The sequence below is a fragment of the Mustela nigripes genome, chromosome 7 (assembly GCF_022355385.1).
Source record: "Mustela nigripes isolate SB6536 chromosome 7, MUSNIG.SB6536, whole genome shotgun sequence".
In the NCBI taxonomy this organism is placed as follows: domain Eukaryota; kingdom Metazoa; phylum Chordata; class Mammalia; order Carnivora; family Mustelidae; genus Mustela; species Mustela nigripes.
In genome coordinates, this window is record NC_081563.1 from 29,486,527 (window position 1) to 29,502,580 (window position 16,054).

The 16,054-nt window shown below is 43.3% G+C and overlaps 1 protein-coding gene across 9 annotated transcripts in view; it reads right to left on the reverse strand.

The window, feature by feature from the left end:
• Positions 1–8,848: 8,848 nt before the first annotated feature.
• The window catches only part of LTBP1 (latent transforming growth factor beta binding protein 1), a 400,132-nt gene continuing 392,926 nt past the window's right edge, over positions 8,849–16,054 (reverse strand). For all 9 annotated transcript variants that reach the window (XM_059405447.1, XM_059405446.1, XM_059405445.1 and 6 more), the window contains 3 exons: positions 14,710–14,832; positions 10,500–10,649; positions 8,849–9,358 (listed from right to left, as the gene is read on the reverse strand). In XM_059405447.1, the coding sequence (XP_059261430.1) occupies positions 9,177–9,358; positions 10,500–10,649; positions 14,710–14,832 (455 nt within the window). In that variant the 3' untranslated portion in view covers positions 8,849–9,176. The remainder of the gene's footprint in view (positions 9,359–10,499; positions 10,650–14,709; positions 14,833–16,054) is intronic.

Below are 16,054 nucleotides of genomic sequence, written 5' to 3' on the forward strand. Positions count from 1 at the left end.
TCTTCATAAGCTCTTTTAAAAATAAGAGAAGGAAACACTTCTCAACTTACTCTCTGAAACCAGGACTATTCTGATACCAAGAGCAGGCAAAAACATCAAAAGAAAACTACAGATCAGTATTTCTCATGAAGAAACCCCCCAACCCCGAGACACAACCTCCCACCCCACAAATACTAGCAAACTGAATCTAGCAACATATGAGAAAGGATGACATACCATGACCAAAAATAATTTGTTTTAGGAATGCAAGATTTGTTTAACATCTGAGAACCAATTAATGTAATACTCCACATTAACAGAAGACAGAAACCACACAATCATCTCAATAGACATAAAAGAAGCATTTCACAAAATTTAACAGGACTTTACAATAAAAGCCTTAACAAACTAGGAGTAGAAAGGAACTTCTGCAACCCGATAAAAGACATCTATGAAAACCTTCAGTTAAATCAGACTTAACATTGAAAAAAATCAATCCATCAATCAATCAGACCAAACGGGGAAAGACCAAATCTCTTCCCCCTAAGAATTAGGAACAGCACAAAGATGTCGGCTCTCAGCATTTCTACTTAACACTGTAAAGGACATCCTAACAAGGAAGAAAATGGAAGACTAAGTATCCACATTGGAAAAGAAGTATAACTATTTTTGTGTATGGCATAATCTTGCATATACAAAATCCTGGGGCATGTGGGTGGCTTAGTTGGTTGGGCAGCCAAACTTGGCTTTGGCTCAAGTCATAATCTTGGGGTCCCGGGATTAAGTCCTATATCAGGTCCCATGCTCAGAAGGGAGTCTTCTTGAGAATTCTCTCTCTCCCTCTCCCTCTTCCCCTTTCCCCCAATCTCTCTTTCCCAAATAAATAAATAAAATAGATAAATCTTTTAAAAATTTTTTAAATGGAAAGAAATGCAGAAAAGAAAATCCTAAGGAATTCACTAAAACTATTAGAATTTACGAGTTCAGCAAGATCATAGGATATTAGATCAATATAGAAAACACAATTGTATTTCTATATACTAGTAATAAGTAAACTGAAATTAAAATGAAGAAAACACTTCCATTTGTAGTAACATCAGAAAGAAGAAAATTAATGTAACATTTATATTCTGAAAACTACACTACACTGTTGCAAGAAACTGAAGGTCTACATAAATGGAAAGACAACTCATGTTCATGGGCTTAGTAGTGTTAAGGTGACATTGCTCTCCGGACACCTGGATGGCTTAGTTGGTTAAGCATCCGCCTTCAGCTCAGGTCATGATCCTGGGATCCTGGGATCGAGCCCTACATTGTAGGTTGGCCCTCTGCTCAATGGATGGGGAGTCTTCTCCTTCTTCCTCTGCCATTCCCCCTCATGTGGGCTTGCTTTCTCTCTGTTAAATAAATACAGTATTTAGAAATGGAAGATGACATAGCTCCCTAAAGGGATCTACGTGTTCAATGTACTCCCTATCAATATCCCTGTCTGCATCTCAAGATCCTGGTCAGGGTGGGAGAGTAAACCCCCAGGTAAACTTGAGATCTAAACTTGTGGGTCTGTGTGGGCAAGTTTTCCAAAAAAGGAGCCAAGAAAACCTTAAACAGGAAAGACTTCCTTAAAGGGGAATGGTTTGAGAAATTGTTAAGCCTGTCCTGGAAGATATGGCTTTTTTGTGTAATTAATACATCTCCCCTCATAGGAAGCCCACTTACCTGTTTGAAACTCTAAAGTCTTCTCTATGGAGGGTGACTCTGAGTGCCTTCTAGGCATGGCTTCTGTTTCTCCTATTTAGATTCTGGATGCCTCCAGTTAAGTGAAACTCAAGTATCACCAAGAGAACCCTGTAACAAAAGCAGACTGTTTTGAGAGTTGCTAAGATCTGGGTTAAATTCATACATATGTCATCTTGGCCAACCCAACTTCACTGATCCTGTTTCTTTCCCTTTATAAGGAAGGATGATTCAGTGGTACACTGGTAAATGTGTAATCATCAGCTGCTTGCCAATGTCTGTGGTGTACATATTCTCACCATGGCCAATTTCCAGCCACCAATGTGGTTGGCACTAGATATGCACAGTTAGCTCTCTTGAGCTGGTGACACCTCTCCAAACTCAGGTTAAGGGTTGTTGGTTAAATGGGCAACACACAAAAAATAATGAGTGTTGTGCCCTAGTAGACCCTCAGTAAAGAGAAATATCTATTGGATGATGCACTCAGAAAGTCAGCATTTCTTTGGGACCCCTCCAGTGGAGGACACTGAATGGGTTGGACATTCCTGAAAAAAGTTTTATCATGATTCCTGAGGCCCAGTGAGCACATGTTGCCTGGTGAACCGATGGTTATTTAGGGCAACAATCATGTATCAGGACATTCTGGAGGGCTTATTAAAACACAGATTGCTGTCTGGCACCCACAGATTATCTGGTCCAGTGGGTCTGAGGTACAAGTGAGAATCTGCATTTCTAGCAAGTTTCCAGGTGATGCTGATGTGCCTGGTTGGTGACCACACTTGGAGAAATCCGGAGTTATGATAAAGAAGGCCAGAGTTGCTAAAGAGGGGTTTTCTCCCTCTTGGCATCTATGTCTGGCTCTTTCTCAGAGTTCAGGGCTCCAATGTCTTCTTCAGGCCATTCTCTGCTACTATAGCAAAACTGGTTTTATCTTCCAAAAACGAAGCATGTTGGCTATCTCTGAAGATGAGACAAGCTGAGTCGGGTGATTTCATTTGTTGCTTTTCGTTTCTTTTAAAGCTTTTATTCATCTATTTGACAGAGAGACAGACAGTGGGAGAGGCAACATAAGCAGGGGGAGTGGGAGAGGGAGAAGCAGGCTCCCACCTGAGCCAGGAGCCCGACACAGGGCTCCATCCCAGGACCCCGGGTTCATGACCTGAGCCAAAAACAGACGCTTAATGACAAACAGCTTTCTGCCTAGTAATGCACTAGGGATAATAGGCTGGGAGAAGGGAGTGAAGAGAATGGGTCCTGGGGAAGGGTCAGTGAAAGGTCAGATCCCCAGGTTGGTTGTCCAACATGGTAGTCACAAGCCACATGTGACTTTTTAAATTTTACTTTTCTTAAAAATTTAAGAAAATTAAATTTTAGGTTCTTAGTCACACTAGCTACACTTCAAGTGATCAGTATTCACTTGTGGCTACTGGCTATCACACTAGACAGCTCCGATACGGAAACTTCCCATCATCATGGAAACTTCTGTGGGACAGTGCTGATCTGGAGCACTGGTGAAGAGAAGGCTTTGATGATGAGGGAAGCAAAGATATCCCATAGGAAGTGGGTTTCTGCCCCACCCATATCAGGTTGGGGAGACTTTGGAGAGTATTTAATTACTCTCCAAATGTTGACTCAATATCCATAGGTACAAGGAGCCTGCAGATTCTGTCCCAGCCCCCAGCCCCTGCCTCCAGCCAAGTCATTTTGAAACTAGAGGTTAAAAATCACGAATGGCAGTTGGACAGAAGGATTTGGCTACTCTTAATGGTCAACTCCTTATTTACCCTACAACTTCTTAGTCTTCAAGCAAAATGTTACGGCCTTTGCTAGGAAAAGCAGCACAGTTGGTCCCAGATTGAGGCTACCACTCTGTCTAGGAACAGCCTGCCCGTCAGTGGAGCACGGCCAGATGATGATAGACGGGGCTCCTGGCCTCCTCCCACTGAGTCACCAAGGCCAGACTACTCTGATGTCAAGACCTCCTTTCTAGGTCTCTGTCTGTGCCTCAGGATCTTGTTCGAAGGTGGAGAATAAAAGCTCAGGTACGTTCCAGATGAGGATCCAAGTGGATCCAAGAAAATCTTGAACACCGAAGACTTAACCTGAATGACACTTAACCACCTCATGGAGGTGAGGTCATTTTGTTCCCAGACCAGTCTTCTCTCCCATCTATTTCTAATACTTCTTACTGTATTTTTGTCTCCAAAATCCCCTGCCTTATTTTTCCCCAGAAGGTTTAGATGACTCCTGAACTTATGTATCCATTTTCTGGTCTGTCCAAGATCTACTGTTTCTGATGCCTCATTGCAGCAATTTCCTTCAGAAAATTATTTCAACAAACGCACAAGAGTCAAGTCTCCAGATTGTGGGGATATGAGGAGTTTAAATCAAAGTGTATCCAAGGGAAGCCTCAGCTTTGGAGGAAAGAAGCTGGGAAGGGCTATCAAGAAGGAGTCCAGGGGCGCCTGGGTGGCTCAGTGGGTTAAGCCGCTGCCTTCAGCTCGGGTCATGATCTCGGGGTCCTGGGATCGAGTCCCACCATTGGGCTCTCTGCTCAGCAGGGAGCCTGCTTCCCTCTCTCTCTCTCTCTCTCTGCCTGCCTCTCCATCTACTTGTGATTTCTCTGTCAAATAAATAAATAAAATCTTTAAAAAGAAAAAAAAAAAGAAGAAGAAGAAGGAGTCCAGACCTATTCTTCATCTAGGCCAAAGAAGTGTATATAAGAGTCAAGGTTTTAAAGTGCAGTTAGTGGCACGGAGCAACAAATCATCATTCCTCATCTACAGACAATTAATTCTGGCTTATAAATGTGATCTTATTTTGATCACTTCTAAACTCCTACAAGGTAGTAAGGGCAGGTGTCACTGTCATTCTCTTACAGATAAGGAACACTGCACAGAGAGTAACAATTCGCTAAGAATTTCTCTACACTCAGAACATTAAACCATAATTTCTGCAGACAGGGTCATCCGTTTTTCAAGCTCCCCAAATCATATCCAGCCAAACAAACCAAACTTCTTGTTCAGAAAAGTGTTTGAAAATTTAATAGGCAGAGAAACCATCTGGAAGGTCTTGGTACACAGGCCCAAGATTCTGGATTTCTCTATCTCTGTCAGGAAACATAACTGGTCTGAGGACCACACTCTGCGTGTGTCTGACTCCAGAAGATTTTTCTCTAGAAAAATCCAGATACTTATACAGATCTCAGTGAATTTTTTAAAAATGATTTTATTTATTTGTCCAGAGAGACACTGAGAATACAAGGAGGGGCCGCTGTAGGGAGAGGGGGAAGCGGGCTCTCCTCTGACCAGGGAGCCTGATGTGGGATTTGATCCCACGACACTGGAATCATGACCTGAGCTGAAGGCAGATGCTTAACCAACTGAACCACTCAAGCATTCCAGATTTCAGTGAATTCTTACTTATGTGTATGTGTTGGGGGTGGGGGGCATTAAGATAATCAGTCTCCTATTGAATATTCTGTCTGGTCACAAGAGAGAAAACTCAGAGTCACAATAGAAAGAAAAATCCTCTTTAAAAATGACTTGGGAGAGAATTTCTTCCTCTAGTAGTGGCCATTCTACACTCTCAAACAGAGGGGAAGTTGGTTAGACGAATCTCATATTCCTGTGATGATTGTAAATTTTTTATCTGAAATGAAGGAACTCTTTCCCCTGAGGTGTCTTTTGTCTTATCAGACTGTGGTTTATTCTTGCACGTTGCAGCTGGTATCTCCCCGGAGAGTTTTCTCCTACTTGTGACTCCGCATCCCTGTGACACTGATCGAAGACGGCCGTTGATTCTCTTCCTACCAAAGATTTGAGCAGTCAACCACAGATGCCCCAGTACATACTTAGGTCATTTCTTTTTCTTTTTCTTTTTTTTAAAGATTTTATTTATTTGACAGAGAGAGATCACAAGTAGGCAGTGAGGCAGGCAGAGAGAGAGAGAGGAGGAAGCAGGCTCCCCACCGAGCAGAGAGCCCGACGCGGAACTCGATTCCAGGACCCTGAGATCATGACCTGAGCCGAAGGCAGCGGCTTAACCCACTGAGCCACCCAGGCGCCCACTTAGGTCATTTCTATTTGAAAGGTGAAGAGAGTGTTAGAATCATAGTAGTATAATGCTAGAATTAGAATAATTCCTAAATCGATGGTTCTGGTTTGTCTGCACAAGGAGGAACCTAGAACACCGACATGCATGTTGTTTTCTTGCACTGATGACTCAAATGAAATGTTCATGAACCTCATTTTTAAGTATATCGGATTTGTCATTTCTGCCAATACGAAGACATTAAGATCACCCAGGGAAATTTAGGCACATTTTAGAGTAAGAAAGTCCTTTGTGTGAAAATACTAAAGCTAAATTACTGTCTTCTTTTGAATGTATAAGCATTTTCTTTTTAGAGGAATGTGGATGCAATTGTATAAAACAACTCTGATATGTTTTAGGGCTTGGTTTGCTAGGTCTGTTTAGTACTCACTTTTACTAACAGGGCAGGTTTCAAGAATATAACTTCATTTTATGTAAGTTTCGATCAGATAGGTCTAGTGTTTCTGGTGCAGAGTTTGCATTTTTTTTTTTGACAAAAGAAGAGAATGTTATTATTGGTATTTTAAGGTACGTAGACTCATTCTGTAGACAGACTCTTGCTCGGGCAGCTGGAAAATACGTGTATTAGGCAGAACAGATTATATAACCAGTATAATCATCAGAGGGCACTGATGATGCACCTGTCTCTCTGTGGCCAGCGACTTAGAAGCTCTGGCACAGAATCCGAAACCTGTGGTTTCAGGGACAATAGACGCTGAAAGTAAAATTGCAGTAACTACTGAAAGGAGCTAAAAGAATCATACATTATCACAAACACAACATGTTTTTGGGGGGATGTGCACAAAACTAGGTAAAAACAATGGAAAAAAAGACATGGAAAGCCTTGTGGAAATGCACTGAACACAAGCATGCCAGCTGGCCAGCAACATCCCACAGCTAATCTACTTCGTTGATAGTCTTGGTGCTTCTCAAACATCCACCATGATTCCCACTATGCTAACATTTGGAATCTAATTCAAGACCTGCGCCAACAAGTCATTTTATTTAAAATGCTTGTGCCGAGTTTGAGGGCTATTATTGTTAAGTTTCTCCTATATATAAAGAGTTGTTGAGAGGTCTATTTTATGATACACGGGTGTTGTTTTAGATTTCTGTCACGGCTGCACCCAATTATTCGCAAGTTTAATGGCTTGCAACAACACACATCTGTCATCTTACAGCTCTAGAGGTTAGAAGTGGATCCATGTTACTGGCTGGAAATCAAGATGTCAAGAGAGTTGTGCTTTCTGCAGGGTCTAGGGGAGAATGGGACCTGCCCTTTTCCAGCTTCTAGAAGCTAGCCACATCGTTGGCTCATACCCTCTTGCCTCTTCTTCCGCCTTCAAAGCCGGCATGGGAGGGAAGTCCTTCTCACCTACGTCTCACACCTCTGCCAGCCTTTCCTTTTCTATCTTCCTTTTCCACGCTTGTGATGACACTGGACCTACCTGGATAACCTCCCTCTTATGGCTGACTTGCAACCTTGATTCCATCTGTGACCTTAATTTTCATTTACCACATACGGTAACATAGTCCCAGGCTCTAGCAAAGAGGACATGGACATCTCCAATATCCCACTATTCTTCCTACTACAGGTATTAAAAACAAAGTCCTGTATTTCAGGAGAGTGTTAAACGAGATTTTCTGCTAGGTATCCCTATACACGGTTTCATTGTTTTTCTTTAAACTCAGATGCTTTTATGAAGTAAAAAGAAAAATGGATCTTGAAACTCACTTTAGCAATTGCGTAATGAGAGCTGAGTATTAAGAAGGGACTGGAACCTTGAGAGCGGTTTTCCCTGTTCCTGTGATATCTGTCTGCCATCTATATCCTGTTTGCCAAGGCTGTTGTAACAAAGTACCAGATTGGGTGGCTTTAACACAAATAAAATTTTCTTATAATTCAGGAGGCTAGAAGTTTGAGATCAAGGTCCTGCAGGACTGATTTCTTCTGAGGCCTCTTTCCTTGGCTTGGAGATGGCGGACTTCTCCCTGGGACTTCATATGCTTTTTCCTCTGTCTGTCTTCATCTCCTCCTCCTCCTCTTCTTCTTCTTCTTCTTTTTTTTTTTTTAATATTTTATTTATTTATTTGAGAGAGAACATGAGAGAGGGAGAAGGTCAGAGGGAGAAGCAGACTCCCCGTGGAGCTGGGAGCCCGATGCGGGACTCGATCCTGGAAGTCCGGGATCATGACCTGAGCCAAAGTCAGCCGCTCAACCAACTGAGCCACCCAGGTGCCCCTCATCTCTTCTTACAAGGGCACCAGTTGTACTGGGTTAGGGCCCACCCCAGAGACTTCATTTAACCTTTATTACCTCTTTAAAGACCCTGTCTCCAAGTACAGTCACATTCTGAGGTATTGGGGGGCTAGGACATCATCATATAAATTCTGGGAGTGAACACAATTCAGTCCCTAACAATATCTAAGAGATTTAATAATTAGCCTGTAAACGCCTTTACATTACTAGAGAACCATTTGTAAAAATCAGTGGGGCAGGGGGATACAACTTGGACACAGATACTCACTGACAGTTACTCTCAGGTAGATTTTTTTTTTTTCTAAAAAAATGGTGATTTATTTTGCTTTAACATACAATGGTAAATACGGTGGGATCATCAAGTTTCCAAAAAATTTTGCTGGGCTGACTTTACACAATTATAATACTAATGTAAGCTCATTAATTCTTCCATTTCAATGCAGCAAAGGATCCAATGGACGCCTACTAGCAGCTTGGCTAAGGATGGACATTAAAATCAGACAATACGCCGTAAATATAAAGCACTTTCTTCCAAATGTGTATAAAAGTTTTGAAACAAAATTCACCATCTGCTCCACAGGACAGACGGTTTGGATTTAAAAAAAAAAAAATGCTCCAGACCAGGAATAACATAACCCTGTGTAACAACACTTATAATACAGTTTAACAATATTTTATCAAAGACGTGTGCACTTGAGAATGAAAAAAAAATCTGAAGAAAAACAGTAGCCAAGGAACTGCACAACCAAAAAATGAAAATCATATAAAATATTTCCACCACTATTTAAATGCCGAATTTAATCAAGCAATAGTGAAAACAAAACATCATAATACAACCTTCTGTTTAAAATAACAGCACTGTTCCGCCTCTTTTCCACTGAATTTTACATATGAACAGACTATATATACTGGTTTTTCAGAGAAACGTCCATTTGGTCTGTCACACACCAGTCAGGCTCGCGCTGGATCCTTTCCGAGGACACACACAGCTCTACCACGGGGCCGTACTTCTGCCGGTCCAGGCTAGGGGCAATGTCTCAAGTATAATACGTTTCTCTCTTCTCCTTTACACAGTGCAGAGTAGATGGGCTTCGGTTATGTGGATTCTCTTTTACTCCAGGTCACTGTCTTTGTCTAAATTCAAGGCAGTATTCAACGGGGTGCAGAAGTTGGGCTTGTCGGAAGGGACGTAGCCAGGCAGACACACGCACTTGTAGGAGCCTTCGGTGTTGATGCACTTGGCGTTCTTGCACAGGGACATTCGGTTGTTCAACTCGTCACATTCGTTTACATCTGCAATAAGCCAAACCACGCAGGTCAACAAGCTCCCCAACGACTCTGAGAGGAGAGGTAACCTAGAGCTTACCTGAGGCCCTGGGGTGTCCGGCCGGGCACGGCCTGGTAGTTCTCTGCTCTCCCCCCGCCAGTGAACTGGACAGTCTTCCTCACTACTGTCTCTTGCAGTCATACTCAACATAATACAACTTTGTACCTCTGAGAGGTTCTAGAATTTTCTTCCCTATTTAATACAACATGAACATGCAGCCGGCTTGACATTTTAGAGTCAGAACTCGAGAAAGCTGGAAGAACTTTCCTACTTCTAAGTTCCTTTCTGCAGGTATGGAAAAAACCATTCAGATTGGTCGACAGGAATACACAGGAAAAGAACCAAGCAAGTGAGCGGAGAGCCCTCGAGGCAGCCTCTGTAAAGGCTCGAGTTACCTTCTTCGATTTCTTTCCATGCACTTGAAACACCTGTAATAACCCAGGTTTACCTCTCTTCCAGACCTACTGCCGACAGAGACAAGCAAAACTAAACTGGGGAAGGGGGTTGCTGCCGGAGAGAGTAGAAGCACCAGAGAAAGAGGAAAAATTCAAGGGCCAGGCCCTGGAAGGTGGCCCGGCTCACAGGAGGAAGAACAAAGGTATGCTGACCAGTCTTTTAAAAATAGAAGGGATGGCCGATCGAGAGGCAGGGAGGGAGGGGGAGGGGTTTTAGGAGGAACGTTCCCCAGAATGATTACCACCACAGTTATATGGTTTTTGGATGTTTACAATCCCTTATGCTGGTGTTGGTACTGCGGAAAACACTACTTGTTAGAATCCAACTAATTACTGGAACATTCTGTCCTTTCCCCCTGAAGTACCACAATATGAGTTCTTAAATGAGCTGTCAGTGTTATTTTTTAAAGTTGTGGTCAAATATACAAAACATAAAACTGGCCATTTTAGCCACTTTTAAGTGGGTCGTTCGGTGGCATGTGGTATGTTCACACTGCAGGGCAACTACCACCACCGACCACCTCCAGAACGTCTCTCCTCTTCCCAAGCCGACACTGCGGATCCCTCTTAATGTACTCAATATTCCATGCGATCTGGCCACAGGGGATGTTAGGGCAAGAATAACCAGGCAGAGGACACACAGCGCCCTTACCAACACAGGTCATCTTGGCCATGTCCAAGTGATAGCCGTCGAAGCAGTCACAGGTGTAACCTTCCTGCACCCTCACACAGCGGCCATTCTCACACCCATTGAGGATGCCACACTCTTCAGCCTGCAACTCCTCAAAGCTATTTAAAAAACCTGAAAAGGAGAAGACAGGAGCCAGGTTAGAAATCTGCAGCCTCTGTGGCGCCTGGGGGGCTCAGTCGGTGGGGTGGCCAGCTCTTGATTTCGGCTCAGGTCATGATCTTGGGGCCATGGAATCAAGCCCCGCTTTGGGCTCCGCGCTCAGCTCAGCAGGATGTTTGCTTGAAGATTCTCTCCCTCTCTCTCCAACTGCTTGCATTCTAGCTCTCTCTCTCAAATAAAGAAATCTCTCAAATAAGTAAATCTCAAATAAATAAATCACAGCCTCTTATACCATCTTTTAAACTATATAATTATCAAGGTTATGGTTCACCATATATACATGGTTCAGACACCTGTTTCAAATGCCTTCAAGATAGCAGTAAAATTTTATGCTGACTATACCTGTATAAAACATTAAGCACACGATATTAAAAACTCTGTATATATTGTCCATGAGTAGCCCCACATCTTGAATTCTGATAGTGTATATTAAAATCACAAAGAATGATAAAGTATGGATTTTGGTCTTGCCCTTACTTAACAGAAGTGTTTATCTAAAATTCCAAATTTCTGGGGCACCTGGGTGGCTCAGTGGGTTAAGTCAGGTCTTGATCTCAGGTCATGATCTCAGGGTCCTGGGATCGAGCCCCGCATTGGGCTCTCTGCTCAGCAGGGAGCTTGCTTTCCCCTCTCTCTGCCCGCTTCTCTGCCTACTTGTGATCTCTGTCTGTTGAATAAATAAATAAAATCTTAATAAATAAATTAAAAAAATTCCAAATTTCCTGAGTTCTCAGTAGGGCAAATGGCAGAACATCTTTCAGGATGGAACCAATGGAAGTCACTATCACAGGGCAACAGACATTTGCTCAGAAGATCTGTAGAGAATTTTAGGCCGTGGTTTTTCACTTGGAGTTCCCCAGAAAGCAGTGAAAAGCCAGGCTGGCCTTGCCCCATAAAGTCCGTTTGTTTGCTCTAGCGTTGGAATGAGCCTTACAAAAGGGCTCTCAGGAGATCAAAGGATAAAGACAGTAAAAGGGACTCGAAACATTCTGATAAATGAGAAAAGTACATCATACTTGTGTTTAGAAAGCCAAAAATCTTTTTTTAAGGGAAACAAAGAAGTCCTTGTCTGGCTCTTTTTATAGTTCAGATATCTTTAAACTGATTTAGAGCTCGCGTTTAGTAATATAAAAACAGATTTAACAGGCATCTCGAGTGTTCAGCTCTTTTTCTAGAGAGAAAAGTTGTAAATATAAATCCATGGTGACACAGACACACTGTTGATGTAGGCTCTCCGTTCCCCCCACCCCCTACCCCACTTCTGAACCTCATCATGTGTCCGCTTTGAAGAAAAAAAAAAAATTCAAAATAGGACTATAACTCTCCATCGGGCCTCTGAAGTAATTCTCCAGTGTAACTGCAGGGGGCAGCAAAACATCACTGCTTATGCGGGGCTGTAAGGTGTAACTCAAGTGATTTTAAAATTAAAGCAACAACAACAACAAAACACACCGAGGGATGCCTGTGTGGTTCAGTTCGTTAAGTGTCTGTCTTTGGCTCAGGACATGATGCTGGAGGTCTGGGACTGAGTCCCGCACTGGGCTCCCTGAGGGGAGGGAGCCTACTTCTCCCTCTCACTCTGCCTGTTGTTCCCCCTGCTTGTTCTCTCTCTCTCTCTCTCTCTCTGGCAAATGAATTAAAAAAAAAAAAAAAAATTAACACATCTATGACAGGCCCTTTTAAAAATTTTGAGGAGGAGAAAAAGAAAAGTGAAAGGCCATCCAGATTTTGTCTTTAGGGCCCCAAAGCCAGTTTGAAAAATACTTTAGAAAATAAAGTCTTAATTTATGAAAATATTTTCAAATTCTAGGTACTATGGCAAAATCATTTTGACTTTATAAATACTAACATTTTTTATTATTACAGAAATTAAAACATGGAATTAAATTTTGAAAACTCCTAAACACACACATCAAGCAGACTCCCGAAAATACTTCTACAGGAGTCTGCAAAGTACAACCCCTGCTCCAAATATGGCTGGCTGCCTCCTTTTATAAATACCATTGTCCTGAAATACAGTTATCCCCATTCGCTGACATGCTGTCTATGGTTGCTTTCGCGATATCCGAGCAGAGCCTTTCGCAGGCCTGCAAAGTCTGAAATTTTTATTCTCTAGTCCTTTATAAGAAAAAAAAAAACTGGTTTCTGCTCTAGGAGATTCTACTTTTATAGAATACTGCCTTAACCAAAGCTACCCCCAAGCTATCAGTTCAACTTTCTTAAATAACCAGAAGTCAGGAGATAAGAAACCTCAGCCTTCCCTCTGCGTTACTCTGTACCCAATACAATCATTTCTTCAGCAGGGCCAGAAAGTCCTTGCTCCTGGTCTGGGAAGGAGGAGCTATTTCTCATAACCTGTTGTAAGTTTAAAGGCCATTGACATAGTCAAAGGTCAAGGTCTAAGAACTGCATCTCAGCTTCTTATGTTGCTAAATAGGAAACTGATGTGACGCCAACATGTGTGACGCTTAACATTTGTAGTGGATTAGAAAAAAGTTTTAAAGCAACATCAGCATTAAAAAAAAAAAAAGAAGAAGAAAGAAAGTACACAAGTCAGAACATTTCAACTCGAAGATTCCTGGAATCTGGACTCTACCTAATGTGACAAGTGCACACAGGAGCCACATGACTGTGGCATACATAGCTGCTTAGAGACTTAACCTGTTACTTGGGATTTATGGCACAGGCCAGCTGGGCTTTCTTTCAACCTTAATATTTCTTCTCCCTTTTTATTTTTTTAAAGGTAGATGCCGGTTGACTTGTAACATAGTCACAGGTTAAGTGCAGAAATTGTAAGTGCACAGTCTTACACCTGTCGGGTGTCTTTAGACACATTTCATGAAGTAGTGCAGGGTTGTATGTTGTTGATTAAAAGTAAAAATCAGAGGTATTCGAAGTTGGGAGACTGGTTATGCTTGGGGCGGGGGGGGGGGCTGGGAAAGGGCTTCAGGGGCCTTATGGATGCTCGTAATGTTCTACACCTGGGTGAGGGTTACACAGGGCTGTGTTAATCAACTTGGCAGGACAGATACAAGGCTGTTTTCATGAAGCACTGTTAATTCTGGTGAAGATCAATATATATTTCCATCAACACCCGCCTTAAAGAAAACACAAAAAAACAAAGGAAGGCAGAGGAAGGAAAGAGAAGGGGAGGGAACGAAGGAAATACTCTTTGACTCAGAACTGAAGTTACTCCAAATGTAGCCACAGAGCTTGGGTTGCTCCTTGGGAATCAGGTCATGGCCAGTGTGCTTTGTTCACAGGTAACAGGGTCCAAAGAAAGAAAAGGCTTCACTGTGTCTGCAATTCAGCAGTGTCTCCAAAGTCCTAACTCCAACTCCCCGGTCTGCAGGGATTTCCCTGCCTGGAAAATCTGGTGTCGCTTTCCTCACTGCAAGGAGGGCCCCTCTGGGAGATGTGGACGAGGCAGCTGGGATCCATACTTCCCTGTTCCCATTCTTGAAGTGAGGCAAGCTCTTCTTTACCAATACTGCATTTGGAATTTGAAAAGCTGTGGCTTTCCCCCAGAGAAACCTTTAGCTTGAGTGGCTTCCTTATCCAGGACACTCCCGTTAACTGTCAGACATTTTTTTTTTCCTAAATGGGATCAGGGATCCCAGAGGCACACTCCACCTTCCACGGAAAAAAACTCTGCACACAAATCTTGGAGAAGCCAGCGTGCATCACTGCTTACTTAATAAATCCACCCTGAGTGGATTCTCACAATTTCTGACCAGAAGCACAATTTTTTTGACCTCCCACTCTAAAATACCTGTATTTTGGCACAGTTGACATGTCATTTCCTTGTGTGGGAATAAGATGGCAGTTATACCCAGGCTTTCAAGAAACCCTGCCCCTTATGTTAGACCATCATGGAATGGATAAAGACATGATTTTGTTATGGATTTGAGATCTTTTTTTTTTTTTTAAACTTTAGGGGTTCCCTTCTGAGAATCACTGGGTAACCTTTAACCACAGCTGAGCTTCAACAGAACTGAAAAGTTTGGCTTACGGTCCTGAATGAAGTAGGGATCGGCTTCTGGAGCGTACTGTTCGCTGAAGTCCACCAAGGCATCCCGTCCATATGGGCGCCGGCGTCCCGTGACGGGGATGTTACACAGCTGGGCATAGTCGTCTGAGAAGGAAATGACAAGCCGCGTGAGACGTCATGGCCGTTTGCCAGCACCGGGGTACACCCCTCACAGCTCAGAGCACCAGGGACTGGCCAGCCCCCTCCTCCCCACCCCTGCATGTGCATCACTGGGTCTAGAGCTGTCTCCATACTCTTCAGGGGAGCTGTAGTCACCCCGCACACAATGACCTGCTGGAGGGCGTCACTCGGATCCTACATGGAAGACCAAACGCAGCGGCTGAGTAGGCCGAGTTCCAGGAGAGTAAGGAACCGTGACAGGAGCCAGCGCTCAGAGGACAGCAGGCGTTTTAGAGGAAAGACTTTATCTGCAACTATCAGGTGTTATCACCGTGAAGGTACAGTTGTTCTTACCGACAGGGACATTCGTTTTCATTCAGAAGGGACAGAAAAGTTGGATCTCTGGTGATACCAAAATAACACAACCTGGCAACGATACCTGTATTGTGACTATTCTTTTTCTTTTTTTTAAAGATCTTTTTTATTTATTGGACAGAGAGAGAGAGATCACAAATAGGCAGAGCAGCAGGCAGAGAGAGACGGGGAAGCAGGCTCCCCGCTGAGCTGACCAGAGCCTGATGTGGGGCTCGATCCCAGGACCCTGAGATCATGACAGAGCCAAAGGCAGAGGCTTAACCCATTGAGGTACCTAGGCGCCCCATGTATTGTGACTATTCTAATTCTATGCTCAAGGCCGGGTTTAGATGAACAAAGTATTACCATAGCAGTGAGGGCGACTGTCCTAGTGTAGTAACAGCAGTAGCAATAAGAGTAGCTCACAGTCTAGGAGGCTGGCTCTGTGCCAGGCACCGTTCTAAGCACCTACTACACATTAAGGCACAGAAACGCTCGCACCGGCCTACAAAGAGACACCATCATCACCTCCGCTTTACGGTGTCAGCTCCTCTGAAACCCATGCCTTTACCTCTTCCACACCCCACACAGATCCTTCTACAGCTACCACTTTCCAGAGGCCATATTCCTACTCTAAGCTGGGCCAGCCCCAAGGCCACTTTCCAAACTCTCCAGTAGATCCCTCACAGGACCCAAATGGCGCACAGGATCTTGGTTTTCCAGATGTTCCGGGGTTACTGAGCATGCAAGGCATTTCACAGTCCTCAGCTCTTGCTTGAGTTTTGGAGCAGAGTTGTGGCAAGGTCTAGAGAAGAGAGCTTTAGAAGGGGGTGCTTCACGGTCTGGATACATG